Genomic DNA, 23,498 nt, shown 5'->3' with positions numbered 1-23,498 from the left:
CTATTTATGATGAAATTATTAAGCTACTTTAGCTTCTGTTTAAGTCCAACAATCACACTGATTATTTAATATTTAATTATAGTTGTGTGTGTGTGTGGATATATATATATATATATATATATATATATATATATATATATATATATATATATATATACAGTGTGTAACAACACAATAACAATGGTGACATAAGCTGTTTTGTGAACAGCAATATTTTTATTGATATGTAGGTATAATTTTATTAGTGAATAGAATCACGTTTATTTGTGGTATTTATTTTATACTACTTAGCGTTATATACTTTTTATTGTCTGCAATGTAAGTTGTTTGATCGCCTATAATAAAATGGTGCTTTAGAGCATGTAACAAATTAAAAAAAGTCTATTCGAACCTTACTGAATCTAGAAAAATAACTTATATGGTGCAAATGCATACTTGTGTGTAATGTAAACAGACGTTATTACAGGACAATTTATTTTTTTCCCCCTGATGTTTACCTACGTCTCCTACAGACATACAGGCTGACTTAAATAATTCCCTTTTTTTGCACTAACCAAAACGTTGACGATCGTTATTATCTTTCTTCTTTAGCATAAAATCATTCATTATTGTATAAATAAGAGCACACTGGTATTTACTGGTTAGACGACTGAATCCATTCCAGTCTGCTGTGCTCCACACCAGGTGTTTTGAAAGCTTTTCCTCCTCTGCCAGCTGACTAACAGCCCTTGTTTACTGGTTGGATATTGGTTGGAAAGGGGGGGGGAGAGAGACTTTGCAAGAAGAACTAGTGACATATATGTATATATTTTTATACAAATTTCTCGGTTACGGCACTTTTTGTTTATTTTTATTTTTGCGTGGTTCTTGGGCGAGGGGGAAACTGGAGGAGAATAGCCCGGAGACTTTCTACAAAGCAGTCTTACTGATTAATGAATATTTTTTCTTGATCTGTCTCCTCTCGGGTGAAGACATTTTTAAGCGATCAAGTCTTTCAGGATCATGCAGTGGGCCCCACGTAAGAATGCACACACGTATTTTCCGGCAGTGACCAGCACAGCTCTGCGTTGTTGATGTTGTTTATATGCCAAATTAATCAACCTCTAGGAAATGTCTTTTCTCACACCCTCTGCTAATTCTGGGGTGGAAAAGAAATAGTAATAAAATGCTGGATTTCTGTTTCCTGCTCAAGTTTCAGGAAGTTCTTTTCTCTGTCATATTCTGGATGGTTTGCAGGGATTTTTTTTCAAATCTATATTTTTCCTGTGTTCTCTGAAAAAGGAAATACGAAAACAAAAACGCTGCTCTGATCCACACAGAAAATCCTTTATAACCCGACATTTGTGACTAGAACGGATTTATTATTGGTCAGGCTCTGGTTTTAAACAAGAAAACCTGGATATTTAAAATTAATATCGTATTATTATTTTTTTAAGAGCCTCCGTTTAGAACCAATTTTCTTATTTTATATTTGTAAAATATTTTTTCCAATACTGTTTTACGGGAATTTGATTAACAGTTGTGTCAGTTTTAGCCAATATTTTCCCAATTACGAATTGGTGTTTTATTCCCCTTAAATCATCATGCTGGCACGGTGTATGAGCTATAATAATCTCATCAGAAACTAAGACCTATTTGGGATTTAATTTATTTGGAGGTGATTACTATTATTCTCTGAAAAGCACAAGCTTCTGCTGGGAGCCCTTCCTGTACCACACACCTGGAGCAAGCTGGGCATGGGACAGGGTGTAATGGGGGGTGTGGGGCACCCCGATAATAATCCCGCTCCCAAACCAACCTGGACCGTCCTGCTGGCAATTTTTACCATCATGATTTTGCTCATGTGTGGCCAAAGCAATGGAAAAAGTGAGTACGATGCACGATAAATAAATAATGATAATAAATGTAACAATAAATACATTCACTTCCACTAGTCGGTTATAGTTCAGCATGCTGGACTACCATAAGATGGACTGGTATGAATGTGTAGTATAACGCAATGTACGTACATATACGATGCCTATTTGTTCGTATAGTTTATTTAAGGAGGATTGTTCATGACGACAGTTACTTCAATCCCATGTTTGCTTAGCTTGGTGTATCTGTATGGTGTGTTGTGTAATGGCCGACCCTTACGTCCTCCTTTCTTTTTTATACACCACCTGCGACTTCCGATCCTTCCTTATGGCTCCCACATGCATACTGAGTTTCCTGTCTCTGTGGCTTTACTGAGGGGTGATTTTGTGTCTCAGGCCTAGCGAGTGGCCACAGACCCCAGCCTTGCACGTCCCGCCTTACCCTGGTATCGAGGAGCGGATGCGGTGTGGCTAAAATTGAGTCTGCGTGATCCGTGCAGAGTACTAGGCCCCGCAGCTAGTTTCGGTCGATTGGTAAACAGTGGGGGAGGGGACGGGGCCTGCTGCCGGGGACGCCACCTGTTTACTACACACTGATAGGTGGCTGCTGTAACAAATTCAGACATACACGTCTTGTAACAACCACATGGTTGCGTGCTCGCTCGAAGTTAATGATTATAATGCACTGTGATGAGGTGTGCGTGACTGAAAATGTATTTTAAGGGAGTATTTAATAGCTGCCAAATGTCCTTAGTTTAATAACCGTAGACAGTTGTCCGAAGAATATACATGATCAATTGAGCATACCTCTTGAAGCAAGAGGTGAAATGATTGTGCTCATTAGAGCTTGCAATCTAAAAGGAAATTGCTAAGTGCTAATAATATTGAATGGATCCTCATTTGGCAAATGTGATGGTCGGTCTCACAGTGGGCTACCTGGGGCTGGGTCACCTGCATTTTTTTCCTTGAAAATGTTCCTTATAGTCTGCTGAGTGGAGTCTTGCCCCCCCAGCCTAAAATTTGCCAGCCCTCCCCTGGTGTGTTATGTAGGTATAACAAAGCTACATTATTTAAAAACAGGAATCCGCATACTTTTGTGGTGTTTGCTTACATTTGTTTTTATATATTACAATACATTAGCACACAATACATTCACAAGTTGCAGTAAAATTAAAACAGTCATAATAACGAGAAATTAGTGTTTATCAGCTGTTAATATTATCCGTTCTATCCTTGATTCTCTATGGAGTACGTTAGCTGATGGTCATAGTGACAAATGTAAAGCAAGGTTTATGTACAGATTAGATTGTTCACATGAATGATTTGCATCAGTGTTACCTTGGTTCCACAGCTCTCATGTAAGATGAAACTGTATGGAGACAGGAAGAATTGATTGTTCATGCCCAAGGGAATTTGAAGTGTATGTTGGTGCTATTCAAATGTGTTCTAACATGGACCACAAAGTAAAAGATTGTGTAAGTAGGTATAATTTTGCCAAAGAGATCCTTGACCCGCATGTCTATCTTGTGATTTCCTCTGTTCCCATTTCATATGTGTCTCATGGAATTTAGGTCACTCCAGTGAAAAGCACCCGTCAGAATAATTCCTTCTATGTTAACCATGAGGCTGCAGGTTTTGGGTGGTTGCAATATAAACATATATCAATCGTTTAGTACAGTGGTTTGTGTGAGTGTGTTAAAGTAAATGTACACCACAGAACTCTAAAGGAAGATTGCCATCTTTTGTCTATGTGAAAAATGTACCTGGTATGTACAATGGGTATTAAAGACCAACTCCACTAAATATTTATTTATTTAAAATGTTTTCAAAGACAATATACAAAGGTTTTCACACACTTTCAGGATACCATTTGAAGTACAGGTGATGTGTTTAGCACAGATGAAACTACTGTATCTATCCTACTATTTATTGCTGGTTAGATACTTTCTCAATTGTTAGGGCCCCCTGGCAAAGCCTTTCTATGCGGAACGGATGCTGGGGCCAATGTGTTTGGGGTATTGGCACTTCTACTTCAACCCTATACCATGAACAGGGATATGAAATTGTTATGTCCAACTGTTCTTGCTTCCTTCTTTTCATCATTTTGTATTCTTTCATGGGTAACCTTGTTTGGCAAGATTTCCTATAGTTTTTACTTATGTTCCCTTATTGTGGTAAATTATATATTTTTCTATGTTTTCTTTGGTACTTCCTTTTTTGTGAGTTTATTGGCTAATTAACAGCCTCTGTCTTTAGTGCTGCACCCTTAACATATTTGATACTTTGTCATATCCGTGTTTATGGTTACATTATTTGTTCTGTTCATTGTTACAATAAAATTAATATTTTTGTTTTTTAGAAGTGGTTTATTTTAGAGGGGATAACCTTTCACCTCTTTGTATTACAGACCGTTTCCTTTGGAAGCTGTTTAAACTGTAACCATCATTATATGGGACTGTCTCTCAGATATTCCATTATACCTATATAGCCAAGATATTAAGGGGCATATTTAAGAAATCACGGTAGTGCACTTACCGTGGAAATCGGGTCCCGATGTGCCCTCCGCAAATTTATTAAAGGTGCATCGCAGCAGATATCATGGATATCTGATGCTTTGCACTCCTCATCGTTTTTTTGCGAGCAGTCACCATTCAACAGTATGGTGACTGCTCTGGCCGCAATCTAACAAGTCCCGAATTTTTTTTTTTTTCTGGGAACTTGTCATGTTAATGTATGCCAGCTAAAGCTGGCGTACATTATCAAAATTGAAAAACTCCAATGCTGTCAGCTCTGCTCCGAAGAGCAGAGCTGGACAGCGCATGTGTGCTGGGATCACATGATCCCTCCCTGTCACTCACAGCTTTCTATCTGCAACGATAGTTGCAGAGACAGAGCGGGGATCTTTGTGCGCATGTGCAGTTCTTCAAACTGCATATGCACAATTGAAGGATGAAGAGGAACGAAGAACACCTGGAGGAGATCCTGAGACAGCGCATCCCGAAGAGGGGGGTAAGTATGATTTATTTTTTTTTATCACAGAAACAGCAGTATTTCGGAACTGCTGTTCCTGTGATCCGTTTTTAATAAAATTGAGAAATGGTTCAATCCTTATCCATGCGATAAGGATTGATAACTATTTCTCATTTTTGCCTATGAATCATAAATGTGCCCCTAAAACACTCCACAAACAAAGCTAATTACACTGGATGCAGTAATCTGCCGTGCTAAAAACATATGACAGCCTTTAAAATATGTTTATAACGTCCTTGTCTCCTCTGTTTAAAAATATATTGTGCTGGCAATAATTTAAATTGCCTGGGAAAAGGTCTCCAGAACCTGACTACAGCTCTCTGATGTCATTGAGGCTTCAAATGCCATGCAACTATAGCATTGTTTACGATAAACTGCATATTATGGCACACTGACAGGACGGACTGCTTATGCCACCCTGTCTGATGTTGCTGGGAACCGGCTGGGCTTACTTTGCCACCATTCCCTTTCGTTATCCCAAATGCGCCCTCTTGCCGCAGTAGGGGAGGGGCTTACACAAGCTGCCTCCACTGGACTCCTATACCGGCATCCAGAACCGGGTTTGTTCTGTGTACTGACGCTGCTAGCGTGTCTCTTTGCTGGTGTACCTGGGCTGGTAACTCCGGACCTCTTACTATGGATCCGGGTTGCTGTGAATAGATCATCCCCTGGCCTATTGCGTTGACCAGGGCTGCTGGGTAGCAGGCAGAGCGGTGGTACTGGAAACGCTTGGGTCCAAACCTCCGAGACAGCTGGAGAACGTATTAGATTTAGGGTCTAATCTGTAGATCACAGGAATACAGCAATATTGAAGATGTTTCCAAGCAGGTCTTTGAAGCAAGATGTTTCTTTGCTCACACTGGTTAGTGGTACCAGTGATCAGGTCAATTGTTGAAATCAGAAGGACACTTACATGCTCACACAGCTCATCTTTTATACAGTTCCGAAATAGTCTATTTTTAGAATCAGGATTTACTCTATTTACATACACATGGATTTACATGCATTGCAAAGCCACTAATATTTATACTTGATGAAAATTCTTAAAAACCTTGCTGTGATTTCCTGGATCTTATTTCAGAGGCAGGAGACTCACTAGCAAGTCAAAAGGTCTGACTGGCATGAATACTTCAGACAGTCGCCAAATACACATTTCCATAGAACAACAAAAAACCCCGAAACAAGCAAATTCCCCACATCACAATACACCAAAGGCTTGGTAAGCACAGGCTTATTGTATCTGATATATACATCAGAAATAGGCATATCCTATAGCAAGGTTAAACAGAAAAAGCAACTTTTGTACCCTGGTCTCAGAGATAACGATTTCCTATCTCACAATATACACAATATGAAAAGTAAGTGCACGTGCAATTACATAAATAAGTGCCCAGCGCTATTTGCTTTAAATAATTTTTTACCAAAAGTTATTTAATAGTGATTCACTCACAAATATGTAAATGTTTCTACACCTATAACAGGTTTTAGAGTATCATATCTGAAGTGCATGTGTTGCCTTTTAAGGCCAAGGGGTAAATGTATCAAGTTCCGATTTCTGCAAATCTACAATGGCAATTTACAAGACATCGCCGCTTTAAATTTTCCCAGCGACTTTCAGTAATCGGAACTTGATACATTTACCCCCAAGTGTATGAAACACAAAATAACAATGCATTGTTTGGTTTATCTCTTAGGTTAGCGCTAAGATATGAATGTAAAATGTGTGTGCATAGCACACCATCTCTGTATTTCCTTTTTATGCATATGTTTGTAGGCTCTTTTAACCTGCTTATAGCCAGACATGAAACATACCTCATGGACATTAATATCAACAGCACCTTTTTCATGAGGAGAAAGTGTTCACATTAATTTGTTATTAGCTTTGTTTTAACTATAAAAATATTTTATGAATTTTTTTTTATAAATACTAAACTGAGGTCCTAGATGTAGATGACCAGAGGGTCCCGGCACATGCAGGTTATTTTTTATAGAGTCTCTGTAAAGATGTTGGGACAGAGGTGATGTAACTTGGTGGTGCAGTGCAATCAGATGTCTCAATAATATGGGCAGCAGACTATCTCTATATTGCAAAATAAAATCTTTATTTACACTTCATCACTCCAACACATTCTTAAATGGTTGCAGTGATAAAATATATGCATTTCCTACATACATCTCTCTCCTCCTGCACAGTTCTAAATGGCTACATGGACAGAATATCAATGGGGCAGTCACATCCAAAATGGTGGCTCTCTAGCTCACCTTCATCTCTCTCTCACAGCAGTGTTCTCTCTCCCGTCCTCTGCGGGGGCAATGTCTCTCTCCCATCTAATGACTGCTGCCTCTCCTTTCAATCATCCTGTCACTTTCTAGATAAATTATCTCTGAAATCTGTCCCATGTTATTATTCTGTCAGTGATGGTGTATATTGACCCATAATGACAGCAGGCGACGGACCAGCTCCCTAGATTACAAGGGGGGTCCCAGGACCTACTCCCCTCTGTCTTGGGAACTTGGCTGACTCTCTCCACCACAGGTTCAGATCCCCTCAGCTCATACCACTGGATCCTAGTGTAGGCCACACACTCAGCCACTGGGAGGTGTGAACAACAATACCAGAGCTGCATTATGCGTGTGTGTTTATATGTGTGTATATATATATATATATATATATATATACACTCACTCACTCTCTCTCTCGAAAAAAGTATTCGGCAACATCTGTTAATTATTGAATTGAGGTGTATAAAATCAAGCACCTGGCCATGCAGTTTCCATTTGCACATATTTGTGATACAAAATGGGTCGTTCTGAGGAGTTAAGTGACTTCAGGCCTGGTACTGGAATAGGATGCCACATTTGCAATAAGACGGTTCATGAAATGTCATCCCTGCTGGATGTTCCACGGTCAACTGTAAGTTATATTATTAGAAAGTGTAAGAGTTTAGGAGCAACAGCAACTTGGCCACGAAGCGCAAGACCACGTAAAATCGCAGAGCGGGGTCAACGACTGCTAAGGAGCATGGTGTGTAAAAGTTGCTAATGCACTGCTGATTCTATAGCTGAAGAGTTGTGAACTTCCACTAGCACAAAAACTGTGTATCGGTAGCTTAATAGAATAGGTTTCCTTGGCCGAGCAGCTGCATGCAAGCCTCACATCACCAAGACCAATGTCAAGCGTTGAATGGAGTGGTGTAAAGCACACCGACACTGGTCTGTGGAACAGTAGAAACGTGTTCTATGGAGTGACGATTCACGCTTCTCTGTTTGGCAGGCAGATGGCGAGTTTGGGTTTGGAGGATGCTGGGAGAACATTACTTGCCTGACTGCATTATTACAAGAAACAAGAGATGGTTATCGCACTAGGAATAGAACTATCCTCATTATAACATGCATCCAGTCATATGCTGAATGAAATCTTGAGTGGGTGCTCTTTCAATATAGAACCCACATATCTTAAACAACTGAATAACTGTATAAGTATATGAACAGAAGGCACTCCAGTTCTCTAGTAATTATAAACTTGTTAGATAATTATTCATGTATACATATGATAACTAAAAACTAACTATAGAGATTCCTATCATTGGGCAATAAGTCTTAATTATTCGGATCACATATAGGCGATATATTAAAAACAAAACAAAAAAAATAGGGAATATGGAAGAGGTAGGTTAAAATTGTGTTCAGACCTTTAGGCGTATCAGCTGATAGGGATATGATATAAGGGAGGAGTGAGATATTAGGTTATTGAATAATATCATTCAATATAATCTGATATGCTTAAATGTATATTCCAATTATCTGTATCTCACAAAGGTTAAGTATCCCAATTAATTATTAGATATGTGATGGGAGCCTAAAATTATTGCCACATATCACCAAACTATATGTTAAAGGGAACCAGTAGGGAGTGTATGACACTACTAATAGATCATTTCACGTTGAGAAACAATTATTGTTAAAAATAACAAACAATGTATACATCTTTCATGCTGATATTATACTATATGCCTTTAACAATTCAAAGGTTAACTCAGAGGTCACTACAGGGATCGAGAAATTCCCCTATAATTACCCTGCATGTAACTCCTCAGCTATAGTATAGTGATGTCTATATAGAAATCAACTTACTACAGATGATTATTATATCGATCTAAGTGTCATTGGATTGAAGAGACAACTTCCGTACAATCTCTCTATGTGTAAAGTATAGATTACAGGGTCATTAGGATATCAATATGAACGTATTAATATCAGGAGGCAGGGCTGTATGTACATTGTAGCCCTCCTATTATTTATACCCAATGATACATGTAGTAGTCTCAATTGTCGGTTATTAAACTGATACATATGATGGAAGATCTTATACTATCACATCCGTGTAGTCAAAGTAATAGTATGCGTAGCACTGATCTATATGAGTCTACCTTAGCGGTCCACTACTTGTGGTCAATAAACCTACATGTCCCTTATATTTGTATGAACAGAATCGCCCTCTGGTTGTTAAAAATTAGCCCTAATATTATCACATTTCGTACCAAAATCAGCGGCAATGCAGCCACTATCGACTAGTACTTCTGGGTCTGTGACGTCACAGCTGACGTCATCACTGCATTATGCCAACTGTGAAATATGAATGTGAAACAGAAATAATGTTGGCATGATTAGGGTTAGTACTGTAAATATAGTGGTATGGTGGAAAGGTGCCAGGGAATGCAATAGGAAAGTCATTTTTGCATGGATGAATTGGTGGAGGACCAGTATCTTGCCTAGGATTCCATGGGGTCTTAATCTGGCTCTATGGCAAGTCTCAGATTTGATAGCTGTGACAGGATGGACCGCCTATGCCACCCTGTCTGTTGTTTCTGGGAACCGGCTGGGCTTACTTTGCCACCATTCTCTTTCATTATCCCAAATGCACCCTCTTGCCGCAGTAGGAGGGGCGTACAAAGGCTGCCACCACTGGACTCCTATACCGGCATCCAGAACTGGGTTTCTGGTTAACTGACGCAGGTGTACCCCATTACTGGTGTACCTGGGCTGGTACTCCTGACCTCTTACTATGGATCAAGGATGCTGTGGATTGATCCCCCTAGCCTATTACACTGACCAGGGTTGCAGGTAGAGCGGTGGTAGTGGAAAAGCTGGGTCCAACCTCAGAAACAGCCAGAGAACAGATTAGATTTAGGGTCTAATCTACAGGTCACAGGAATATAGCAATATTGACGATGTTTCCAAGCAGGTCTTTGAAGCAAGATGTTTATTTGCTCTCACACTGGCTGAAGGTACTGGTGCTAAGGTCAGAAACAAGAAGAACAAGTTTTCAATACATGCCAGTGCCTTTTATACAGTTTAGACACAGTCTATGTTTAGAAATCAAGACGTAACCTGTTTACCAAAACATAGATTTACATGCATTGCAAAGCTAACAATATTTACACTAACCTGCGAAATTCTAGAAATGCTGTGATATCCTGCATCACATGCTGTTCACAATGTTCACAAAGGTTTGAACACTCTGACAAACGGCCACACTGTAACGACACCCTGCTGAGACTTTGGCCAGAGCAGGCATTTCCTGCTATCAGACTCCCTCCCCATATGCCTAATTGGAGGTTTCCACTAGCAACCTTACAAACCTCAAACAATGACACTTCCATACAAAACACATACCAATACACAAAAGATCCCATCCACAAAGGCTCATTGTATCGGATATATACATCAGAAATAAGAAAGGTTAGAAAGGTTAAAACAGAAAAATGAATTTTCTACCCTGGTCTCAGAAATAACGTTTTCCTATCTCAAAATATACACAATATCAAAAATAAGTGCATGTGCAATTATATAAATAAGAGCCCTGCGCTATTTCCTTTAAATAAATTTATACCAGAAGTTATTTATCAGTGATCCAGTCACAATAGCTTATTTGTGATTCAATAGATTTTGCTTCTCTCAAAAAAGCACATATTAAGGCTATCCAAATGATGACATTGGGGTAACCTCTATGAGCCTTAGCTCTTTACTTCACTATACCATGAGGGCATATGCCAAAGTCATGCAGTTCTTTCCTTGGCTTTTGGTAACACACTTTATTTCCATTGTCTATGCATAATGCTTATTGAACAGTTAAGAGAAAAGTAGAATTGAAAACCCTTGCTAAAACATGTATTGTTTGAAAGAGGATACTATTAACAAGTATTTCATTTTACCCTATGAAAAATATAAATATTGATTGTATTTAACGTCTTTTCGCAATACGCATTGGAAGTTTTATGGTTGCAAATAATAAGTAAAAGTGAACTATAACAATGATTTCCTTATTCAAATGGAACTTTACAAACATCAGTAGAGAGATGTATTAGTTGCAATTGAGTAGAAAGGTAGTGCCTGTAGCCCTATTAGGTTCTCTATCAGGATACTTTAAAAAATGGCATGCTTGAGGGGCTGTCTCTAATCCAGCCTAAATTTGTGTTGTGGGCAATGCTGGTCAACAGGATGCTTGTATTTGTGCAATAGTAATCGTACTAAGATGACTTATTGTTAAAGTGCACATGCGATTTGGGGGTAATGCACTCCCTAGAATTTCAACTATACACAGGCACATACCAAAACACAATAAGTTGTTAATCACCTACAATAATTTTATTTTCAGAAACTAATGCATATTTTGTAATTTATGTGGTATGTGTGTGTATGTATGTATGTATGTATGTGTATGTATGTATGTGTATATATGTGTGTGTATATATATATATATATATATATATATATATATATATATATATATATATATATATATATATAATATTAATAATTTGATTCCACAAATGAAGAGGAAGTTTCTACTCTCTTCTCATCTTCCTACTCTACCTCCTGTCCTCTTGATCCCATTCCCTCATAAATTAGTAGGTCCCTGTCTCCTGTGATCATTCCCCCTCTAACTAAAATCTGTAATCTATCTCTTTCTACTGGTATTTTTCCATCACTATTCAAGCATGCAGTGATTACTCCCATTTTTAAAAAAAACAAAATTCTGACCCTAACTCTCTTGCAAATTATGGCCCCATCTCTCAGCTCCCATGCCCCTCCAAGCTACTCGAGAGAATTGCCTACACTCGCCTCACACGCTTTCTTACAGCAAGCAACCTATTGGATCCTCTCCAGTCAGGCTTTCGCTCTCAACACTCCACAGAGACTGCGCTGACCAATGTTGTCAATGATTTGATAACAGCCAAAAATAAAAACCATTACTCTCTTCTAAATCTTCTGGATCTCTCTGCTGCATTTGACACTTTTGACCACTCTCTCCTCATATAAATGCTACAATCCCTAGGTCTTGAAGGCACTGTCCTATCCTGATTCTCATCCTACCTTTCTAATCACTCTTTCAGTCTTGATTTCTCTGGATCCACCTCTGCTCCACTTCCTTTATCAGTTGGAGTACTACAAGGTTCAGTCCTAGGTCCTCTGCTATTCTCTATCTACACCACTTCTCTTGAAAAACTAATAAGCTCCTTTGGATTTCAGTATCATCTCTATGCGGATGATACACAAATCTATCTATCCTCTCCTGATCTTTCACCATCTGTGTTGTCTCGCTTTACTGACTGTCTTTCTGCCATTTCATCTTGGATGTCTTGTTGCCAACTTAATCTTTCAAAAACTGAATTAATAATATTCCCATCCAAAAACAGAAGCTTCCTGCCTGACATTTCTATTTCTGTTGATAACATGACCATAAATCCCACCCGGCAAGCTCGCTGCCTAGGTGTAATCCTTGACTCCAACTATCGTTTATTCCCCACATCAACTCTATATCTAAATCATGTTACATACATCTAAAGAACATTGCCAGAATACGCACATATCTCACACAAGACACCGCAAAAACCTTAATTCATGCACTCATCATCTCTCGCATCGACTATTGCAATTCTCTCCTTACTGGTCTTCCCAAAAGTCAGACTTCAACCCCTACAATCTATTTTGCACGCAGCGGCTAGATTGATTTTCCTTACTAACCGTTCTTCCTCTGCTGAGCCACTATGTCAGTCTCTACATTGGTTGCCTGTATTTCAACGAATCCAATATAACATTTTTCTACTAACATACAAGGCCGTCAACAAAATTGCACCGACATACTTGTCTCAAAATATCTCCCAACTCGACACCTCCGTTCTGCACAAGATCTGTGTCTCTCTTGCACTCTCATCACATCCTCCCATTGTCGGTTACAGGACTTTATTCGGGCTGCACCCACTTTGTGGAATTCCCTCCCTCGCACAGTAAGACTTTCCTCTATTCTTCAAACCTTCAAGCGCTCTCTGAAAACCCACCTCTTGAGACAAGCTTATGATATTCCTCAACCACCATCTTAATCTCCCTAGGTTACCCTATTACCACCCTCTACACAGCTAAAACAAGAGAACAACCCTCTGACAAACATTGCCACACACACAGCCCACTCAGTACTTTTACCTTTGCATTCTAGCTGGTCCATTGTGCAATATGATGTAGCACATGCCCATGTGTTTCAAACTCCCATTGTCCCATAGATTGTAAGCTTGCGAGCAGGGTTCTCTTACCTCTCTGTCTGTATGTATTACCCAGTATTGTCTTATTAATGCTTGTTCCTAATTGTAAAGCGCTACGGAAATTGCTGGCGCTATATAACTAAATGTTGATGATGATTATATATATATATATATATATATATATATATATATATATATTTATAAAAGAAATGAGGCTGCACTCAATTCAAAGTTACTTAGCACTGTGCAAAATCCTTATTCGAAAAAACAAATCCATGAAAACGCAACAATCGTGTCAATACATCATGCTTTCATGACCCTGATAAAAGCATGATGTACTGAAACGATTGTTGTGCAGGGCATGACTTTGTAATGTATTTTCTACTTTATTTTATTGAATTTCTAAAGATTTTTTCATGACTGGTGCTGGTCTGTTCTGACTTATGGAACAATTGTGGATCTAATTTGTTATATAAATGTGGATCTAATCGGTTATATAAATATATTATTATGTATGCCTTTTTTGTACAGGGGCTATATTTATAATCTTAAGCATGACATTTCTGCAATTATTGTTGTTGTTCCCGTTATTAGCATTTTAATTTAAGGAGGGGAGAAAAGTGCCCAAAAAAACATGTAAAGTTCAACACACAGTTTGCAGTCCAAAGTTCTTCTGTTCCCTGCTGTCAACAAGCAGTAAGAAAATGCACATTCACTCTGTTAGACAGGAGGGGGGAAAAAACTTAGTAAGATTTAAAAAAAGAAAAAAAAAAAAAAAAAGATTAACTGCAAATCAGTAGTTTGGGGTCACGCTGTTTTAGCATTAACTGAGTAAGATGAAGTATCAATTAACACCTTTTGATTTATGACCTGTTGCGGTTTAATGTTTTGGTTTGAGCTGTTACAAAATTGGATTCATTGAAAGGTCAATGAATGAGTGTTTTTTTTTTTTTTTTTTTTGTCTATTAACCCCCTGTGACAGACCTGTGGGGAGTTGTGAAAAGGCCCAGAAGTAATTAATAATCTTTGATAACCGTGCCCACATTTTAAAGACTCTTCTAGTGTCTTTAGCACACTTTGGTTCTAGACTGGTATGTAGCCCATGGCATACATGCCAACTCTCCCGGAAAGTCCGGGAGACTCCCGAAATTCGGGTCAGTCTCCCGGGGCATGCTGGCATTTCTCCCGCATCACAATCTCACACCGAGAATCGCGTCGGTGAATCACGCCATTTTGGAGGGCAGGAGGAGGCCAATCGCGTCATTTTGGCCCCGCCCCCCACGACCAAATTACGATTTTCATGGGGGCGGGGCCAAAATGACGCGATTGGCCTCGTCCCGCCCCCTCCTGCCCTCCAGTCACGCCCCCTCTCCCGGAAACAAGTTTCCGGGCGTTGGGAAGTATGCCCCATGGTCTATAATGAATTGATCACCTATATATTTTGAAAAAACATCCAAAAATTGCACTAGATGGTATTTCATCTTAATTTGACAGTAAATGACTGTATTAGACTAAATTTGCTGCTAATTGCTATGTTTATTAGTTCAAGATGCTAATCCCAATGAAAATCTTACTGTGATCGGTCTGATGTCCATTGGGACTGTTGACAAATATGCTGATAACTGGGATATATATATATAAAATAAAATCTTAAACATGGCACAACGCTGACTCATCCAAAATGAAAGAGCGGTCTTCTCAAACAATCACTAGTACAGTTTCCAATAGTATTAATTGAACACCCCTAGCCACTCTTTTTTAAAAAAAAAAAAAAAAAGCAAAGGCATTAATATTTTATTTTTTATTTAACTCTATAAAATTCTATAAAAATCACTTTTTACCACACAGGCATTCTTTTGAAATTTCAGATTGTTAAAATGGATTTAAATGGTGTACAGTTTTTCTAAGATCCAACTTTCATTTAAAGTGACTTTTTACAGTACCTTTTTGCTCCATGTTACCTCTAAGTAATTCAAAGCAATAATCCTCATTGTATCCCCAAAGTATGTACAATCAACATTACAGCATAAAAATATATACTATAGGGAGTACACGTTGTTTTTTCCTCCACAAACAGCCCCAATCTATGCGGAACTGGAATAGGATAGTTAAGCTTCCTTTTATCCTTCCCACCCCCCCCTACTCAAGCAAAAGGGCTACTAGTAAGGGGATCCATGTGAGGTTAGTATACATGCATCTCGTGTTTGATGCATGTGTGACTATGTATGATGAGGTCATGACTCATTGCAACATGAAATCTGATATTCAGGGCAGAGATTATATGGTGCCCTTTACTGAGAACGTTTTTAGGGTAGTGTGTGTATATGTAAAAGGTTGAAAGTTATATGGCCACAGTTCTTGTACAAATATCTACTACTTTAAAATGAGTTTTGATTATATTGTATCATTTCTATGAAGATTTATAAAAGAAATAAAATAAAATAAAAATTAGTAGTTGACGGCTGCTGAGAGCTTGTTCATACATGTGCTGGAAAGTGGACACTTTTTAACACATTTTCCATGCGTTTCTCACGCAGATTTGTGAGAATGAGCCCTGAAAGTAAAGTCTTGAACATCAGATTGCAATATAATATGTAGATGGAACCACATATATCTGAAATGGTCTACTGTAAATTGAAATGCTGGTTAAAGTCTTAAGTTCAGACTTCAGAAACACACATTTTTAGTTTTTAACATCGGCTGCATTAAATCATTAGACTACTGTGAATTTTAGATAATTCTGTGAAGTGTTTTTATTCCCACATATTTTCCCCCCTCGCATATGCACATATATTTCAGTGTAAACAGGTGGGGATGATGAAATATCAGCTGTATTTAAACTAGTTAATATTATTATGATTTCATATAAAATATTTATTGAAAGTTTTTGTTTTAAAAAAACAAAAGCAAAAAAACCCAAAACGTAAATCACTATTGTTACATGCTACCTTGTTTTATTTTTTGTTTTATTTTTTTTCTTGAAGCTGCTTTTCATGATTTATAGGAGCATATTCAATTAACTTCCAGGATTGCAGCAACGTGCTCTTATACGCAGCCCTATGGGGTGCGAACGGAAATCTGCGATGTATCAGTAAGGAGGCGACTGCGTGTAGCAGCAATCCTGAAAACTAATTGATTATACCCATAATTTGTTAAGTAGCATATTGCTTCCTTGACATCCACAGCCGTATAACAATGGGGGTGCATTCAATTAGGTCCGGAGATCGCAGTTACACATTACATAAGTTAGTATTGTACTGCAACCACGCAGATTTCCCTTTGCAACCTTATGGGGACTGTGACAGGATGCACCGCCTATGTTGTTGCTGAGGACCGGCTGGGCTTACTTTGCCACCGTCCCCTTTCTTTACCCCAAATACGCCCCTTCTGTCGCAATAGGAAGAGCCTGCTGCCGCCACCACTAGGTTCCTACACCTGCACCTAGAACCGCTTCCTTCAGGGTAACTCTCGCTGCTAGGGTACCCCCTTGCTGGTACACCTGGGCTGGTATACCTAACCTCTTGCCTTCAGATTAGGATGGCTGTGGATGGTTCCCCCCGGCCTATCACACTGGCCAGAGTTGCAGGTTAGCGGGCACAACGTTGGCACTTTAATGCTGGGTCCACCTCAGATCAACCAGAGAACAATTAGATTTGGCTCTAATCTGTAGGTCACAGGAATTTACAGCAGGGTAAGTGGTCATCAAAGCAGGGTTTTGAAGCAAAAGATGTTATAGTAGTAGCCCAAGTAGTCCTAACATGGACAGTTCAGACGCCAGTCGATGGTACTAGCGATCTTTTCAGAAGTGTAGATGGTACAAGAATGATACATTACATGCTCAAACAGCTCACTTTTTATACAGTTCTGACACAACTCCTGACAGGGGGTAAGCCAGCCCCCTGATCCGAGATGGTTCCGCAATGTTTGAGCTATTTTTAGTATCAAAATATGATATGTTTTCCCGAACATGGATTTACATGCAATGTAAAGTTAACAATATTTACACTACTCTGTTATGTGCTAAAACTTGATGCTTGCATTAGCTGAGATGCAGCCACACCAGACAGAAAGGCAACGGCCCACTGCTGGCTATACAGGCTAAACAGGTGTTTGTCACTTCACATAAAAAGAATTACTCAGCATTTTTTGCTATCAGCAAACAGACTTCCTCTAGCAAAGTTACAAACCCAAATAATGACACTTACATACAACATACATCTCAATGTAACGCGTCAAGTGCATTTCCAATTATATATATTGCTGCCTGCACCACTAATTGAAATACATTTCTACAATAAATTATTTCTACATGATCCAGCCACAAATAAGTTATTTATAAGTGATCCTGCCACAGCAACGTAGTATCTTCGGCCATTCCGGAGCATAACCCCCATTTCTGGACATGATTGAATATGCTCCTTGATGTCATGAGCAGCGATGCATTGGAACACCCCTCCTAGCATGCACAATCCCCAAGCTTCTGCCTCTTCTGACTGCCCAGCTCGGACATGAAGATCAGGTTACACTCCCCTCATAAAAGGGAAATTCAAATGTGTTCTAGCTGTGAGACTTAGGAGTCTATTTAACAACTGGAGAAAAGCCCTAAATCAGGTGAAATGGGAATCCTCTTACTGCTGCCACTTATCACCGGGAAAGTGAGAATGCTTTTATTGTTTAGGGCTCAAATACAAAGACATTTTTTATATATATTTTTATGAAACACTGTGCAGTCACAAGCAAATAGCCCAGAGTCACATGGAAGTCACGTTTTATACATCGAAATTTTAAATTGCAGGGAGCGTTATTGAGATTTTAACAGTTTGTGATGTTAATAATAACAACAACTGAGGTTAACTAAAGTATGTAATATGTAACATTGACAATAATCATGAAGTATGAAAATATAGCATTATAGATGGCTTACAAATGCTCCTAGTAATAGATTACACCCTGCTATGGTAAATTAGCCATTCAGAAAGTCTTCCAAGGCAAGCAAAAAGAAAAGAACAAAGAAGAAAGATGCCATGTCAAATTTGAATTGGAGGATCCCCAGCAACATTACAAAGCTCAAACAAAGAGTTGTGTTGTAGGCTACTCTGAATCTGACTATTAATAGAATAGGTATTAATATAGCTCACCAAAATGTTTGACCTGCGTTTTTATCTTTTTTAAGTGTTGTCTCTGCTCAATCCGTTTGAAAAACGTGGAATAATTTGTCTTTAAACAGGGACAATGGGGAAGCATCATGATGCGTCCATGATTGTTTTTAGCTATTAGTGCAGCGACCCTACAATCATTTTACCCCTTTTGTAATACCTCCAATACTGACCACTCTGCAGAGGCACATAATTGTATCAGGTGATCCTCTGTATACTTCCTGACTTGAAGCCTGAACCGTGTTAGTATGGGACATTCCCACATCAGTGGTAAGGGTCTGCATCATCATCAATTTATATAGCACGACCATTTCCGCAACGCAATACCGAGAATATTTGTCTGTTACATCAGTCCCTGCCCTCTTGGAGCTTTACAGTCTAAATTCCCTAACACACGAACACTAAAGAGAATTTTGTCCGTAGCCAATTAACCTACCATTGTGTTTTTGGAGTGTAGGAGGAAGCCCACCAAAGCACAGAGAGAACATATAAACTATACACAGATAAGGGTGTCTTGGTAATTGAACTCAGAACCCCAGCACCATGAGGTAGAGGTGCTAAAGACTGAGCCACTGTGGTGCTATATCAGTAATATTTTTTTTTTATTTTTTTTTTCCTTTGTCTTAAAACATATTAGGTCACATATTTGGGGGAAAAAAATACTCAAACAGCATGTTTTATTTGCTGAAGATTCTGCTTTTCTGTTTTATTATTTATTGTTTTTTGGCCAATGCAAAATATAACCATACAGAAAAAAGATAAATATACGTAAACAGACCATGAGTCACATCCTGTGTATAGCAGCTAGGAATGGTATAAACATGACATGGAATATTTCAGCGTTATATTAAGGATAGTTTGATAGAGGAAGGGGTTAAGTGAAAAGAGCGGGGGGGGGGGGGGGGGTAGGGAAGGGCAGAGAGGTGGAGAGTAAGGTTCTGCTTTTTAAATCTAAATGTGGGGCAAGATTTGTAATCTCTTTGACAGTAACTAGGTACATCAGTGTCTCTCTGGATTTACTTAATGGACTTGGAAACCAACCAACTACCAACAGTAGACTGTCTCGCTATTAACACCATGTATATTGTAGCCGCATTCTTCATAGAAATGCATGACCCATATTCCAATTATCCGTTATGTTCAAATCACCAGGTGGTGTACAGAGCTTAGATTGAATATACCATGGGCATGTGAAAGTGCCACTGTGTACAAGCCATTAAAGTGAAGATTTGCATGTTGCTGCTTCTTTATATACATTTATACACCAATCAGCCACAACATTAAAACCACCTGCCCAATATTTTATAGGTCCCCCTTGTACTGCCAAAACAGCTCTAACCCGTCATGGCATGGACTCCACAAGACCTCTTTGAAGGTGTACTGTGGTATCTGGCGCCAAGATGCTAGCAGCAACATAAATGTCCCCATGTCTGTTCAGCCTAGGAAGCAATAATCCCTATTTCATTTTAGTACATGTCTGCAGTGTACCATTTGAACTGGTACATTTACAGGACATACCTATTTTTGACTTGACAAAAATACCCTAGTTACCCTTTGTGCAACTTCTTGATCCAGGAGTGACTAGATGCTAGTCCATTACTACATATGTAAGGACAGACAAAGGGGCAAACATGCAGTTATGGTCGGTACACAATGGAGTCCTAAAAGTAAACAATGGAAATGGGGCAGACAAGGAAGACACCTCGGAAAGACACAGGGATCTGAGGGGAGGCTTAATGGGTACAAGGAGACTAATAGACGAAGAAAGAGTACATAAAACTATGAGAGTCACAAAAAATGAATGTAAATAGGAAGATATACTTGGGGGGGGGTGGGTACAGGTTAGAAAACGGAATAGGTATGTTTACTAGTGTGTGTGTGTGTGTGTGTGTGTGTGTGTGTGTTTGTTTGTTTGTTTGTTTTCTAAATCTTTAATTTTATACTGCCATAATACTTTTTAATTTTTCTGCAAATTTCACTATGAACACCACAACTTCTTTAGTTCTGGAGATGAACCTTACATTTTAAGATTTTTTTTTTGTGTGTGTGCATACATTTCTAAAGCTGCACAAAAAACTTTTGAGCTTCTAGCTATATACAATTATAAATGGACCACCACCTATTACCCCACATTATGACAGCTTCAGAAGAAAGTTTTACTACTGAAGCCTTTCAGGCTTGTGCTCATCCCAGTGGAAAATTACACACACTGCATATAATCTGTAACTTAGTATATAACCTATGTAACACAGTAGTTCTCTGTATTCATGACATATGGTTTTGCAAAACTTGTATTTTTGGAATACTTTTTCAAAACTCTTTATTTGCCAGCAGACAGAGTGTCCTGGACACATTCATGAGCCAGACAGAGTTTTATTCAAGCCAGCTATACTTGTATTGAACTAATGATGAAGGAATACACCTATATAGATCATACTCTTACATCATAATTTAACAATGTCTTGCTAGATCTATGCTTGATTTGGTAATTGTGGTTGTGACAGGATGGACCGCCTATGCCACCCTGTCTGTTGCTGCTGGGAACCGGCTGGACTTGCTTTGCCACTGTTCCCTTTTGTTATCCCAAATGTGCCCTCTTGCCGCAGTAGAAGGGGCTTACAAATGCTGCCACCACTGGACTCTTATACTGGCATCCAGAACTGGGTTTCTTCTGGGTAACTGACGCTGCTAGCGTGTCTCGTTGCTGGTGCACCTGGGCTGGTACTCCTGACCTCTTACTATGGATCAGAATTGCTGTGGATGGATCCCCCCTGGTCTATCACACTGACCAGAGCTGCAGGGTAGCAGGCAGAGCGGTGGTACCAGAAAAGCTGGGTCCAACCTCAGAAACAGCTGGAGAATGGATTAGATTTAGGGTCTAATCTGCAGGTCACAGGAATACAGCAATACTGAAGTTGTTTCCAAGCAGGTCTTTGAAGCAAGATGTTTATTTGCTCTCACACTGGTTAAAGATACCAGGTGATCAGGTCAGATGAAACAAGAACAACTTTTCAATACAAGCCAGTGCCTTTTATACAGTTTGGACACTGGCTATTTTTAGAATCAGGAAGCAATGTGTTTACACAAATATGGATTTACATGCATTGCAAAGACAACAATATTTACACTTCTATGAAATTCTAGAGATGCTGTGATGTCCTGCATCACATGCTGTTTACAATGTTCAGACAGGTTTGAACACTCTGACAAAAGGCCACACAGTAAAAGACCCCCTGCTGGTTCTTTGGCCAGAGCAGGCATTTAATTGCCAACTAATTTTTGTCATCACAAAACTTAGTTGGCAATTCCTGCTGTCAGACTCCCTCCCCATATGCCTAATTGGAGGTTTCCACTAGTAACCTTACAAACCCCAAACAATGACAATTCCATACAAAACACATCCCAATACACAAATGACTTTGTAAACAAAGGCTCATTCTATCGGATATATACATCAGAAAAAAGGCATTTCCTTTAGTAAGGTTAAAATAGAAAAAGCTCATTTTCTACCCTGGTGTCAGAAATAACGATTTCCTATCTGAAAATATACAAAATATAAAAAATAAGTGCATGTGCAATTATATAAATAAGCGCCCTGAGCTATTTCCTTTGAATTCATTAATACCAGAAGTTATTTATCAGTGATCCAGTCACAGTAGTGTCCTCAAAATTGGCACAGTAGTGCTCTCTGCGCGTAACACCCATCTCATCCCTCCTACCACACAAAGGACAGCTAAAAATGTTTTTGCCAGATAGGAAAATCTGCTTTGGTGTATGCTTGGTGTCACCTGGCGGCTTCCAAAGTGTGCGCCGTGGCTTCCAGGGGTGCCGCGGCGCTTTCACAGGGGTGCCGTGGCAGGAGGAGAAAAAAAAAATCTTACCAATTCGGCGGCGCTCAGGATCCAGCATCCTACTCCCTCCTCGCTTCTCACTGATTGTCGGGCGTGACATTCAGTGACAAGCGGCAGGAGAGAGGATGCTGGGTCTCGGGCACCGCCAAATTGGTAAGACAGAAGAAATGATAGAAAAAATAGAAGAAAGAAGGTCAAGTATGGATAAGTAAAGAAACTGAGGGGAATGTTGATAGAAAACCGCAATGGAGGGGCAAAATAATGAAGAAGGGGGCAGAGTGAGTGGATGCAGGGGGGGGTGGGGCAGAGTGAGTGGATGCAGGGGGGGGCAGAGTAAGTGGATGCAGGGGGGGCAGAGTGAGTGGATGCAAGGGGGGTAGAGTGTGTGGAGATGAAGGAGGGCACAGTGTGAGTTGGCTGTAAATTATTCTTTGACAGAAATATAATTGAAAAACATATATAAAAATATTCTTTTCCCTTGGATTTATGGGTGTTATTTTTGCAAACAACTTACTAAATATTTCTGTTCTGACCTAAATACTTATTACGTTTTTTTGACCTAACTACTTCTAAAACGAGATTGCTCGGTAATTATTTTGGAGGGGAGCCTTGAAAAAATTATGGAGAACAAGTTTGGGAACCACTGGTGTCGCCATTGTTATCAAGTAGTTTGTCCTGACCAAAATGGGAGTCTATTGCCACCCTGTGCGTGAACAAATCTGTCACTGATCTGGTTGGTCGGGATCTGACTGAATAACTGGATAATAGCATGACTGCAACAATATCTGGGAGGTTGCATGTTGCCTATCCAAGGAGGTATGTATGAATTGTGCCACAAGTTTATAGAAAGTTCTGAATCTATTCACTGATTTAGGTTGTCTTGAATCCCACCGAGCCTCTGTAAATTCTAAGATATGGGGCTTTAGTAAGGACTGGTGATAGAATATATAGACTTGTAAACTAACATGATCAATGAAACTTGCTACTTGTGAGATTTCTATTTGCAATGTAGTGCAATTGCTTGACACAGTCACTGTTTTGTAATTTAATCTCATTTTCACAGGT

The 23,498-nt window shown here is 39.2% G+C and overlaps 1 protein-coding gene across 1 annotated transcript in view; it reads left to right on the top strand.

Annotated features, from left to right (window-relative positions):
* Positions 1 to 764: 764 nt before the first annotated feature.
* The window catches only part of INSR (insulin receptor), a 104,165-nt gene continuing 81,431 nt past the window's right edge, over positions 765 to 23,498 (top strand). Inside the window, exon 1 of the mRNA XM_075206966.1 lies at positions 765 to 1,866. Within this exon, the coding sequence (XP_075063067.1) occupies positions 1,737 to 1,866 (130 nt within the window). The 5' untranslated portion in view covers positions 765 to 1,736. The remainder of the gene's footprint in view (positions 1,867 to 23,498) is intronic.

The sequence above is a fragment of the Mixophyes fleayi genome, chromosome 1, assembly GCF_038048845.1.
Source record: "Mixophyes fleayi isolate aMixFle1 chromosome 1, aMixFle1.hap1, whole genome shotgun sequence".
NCBI lineage: Eukaryota > Metazoa > Chordata > Amphibia > Anura > Limnodynastidae > Mixophyes > Mixophyes fleayi.
Note: the sequence above shows the minus strand (reverse complement) of the source record. Positions and strands in the feature narration are given on the sequence as shown.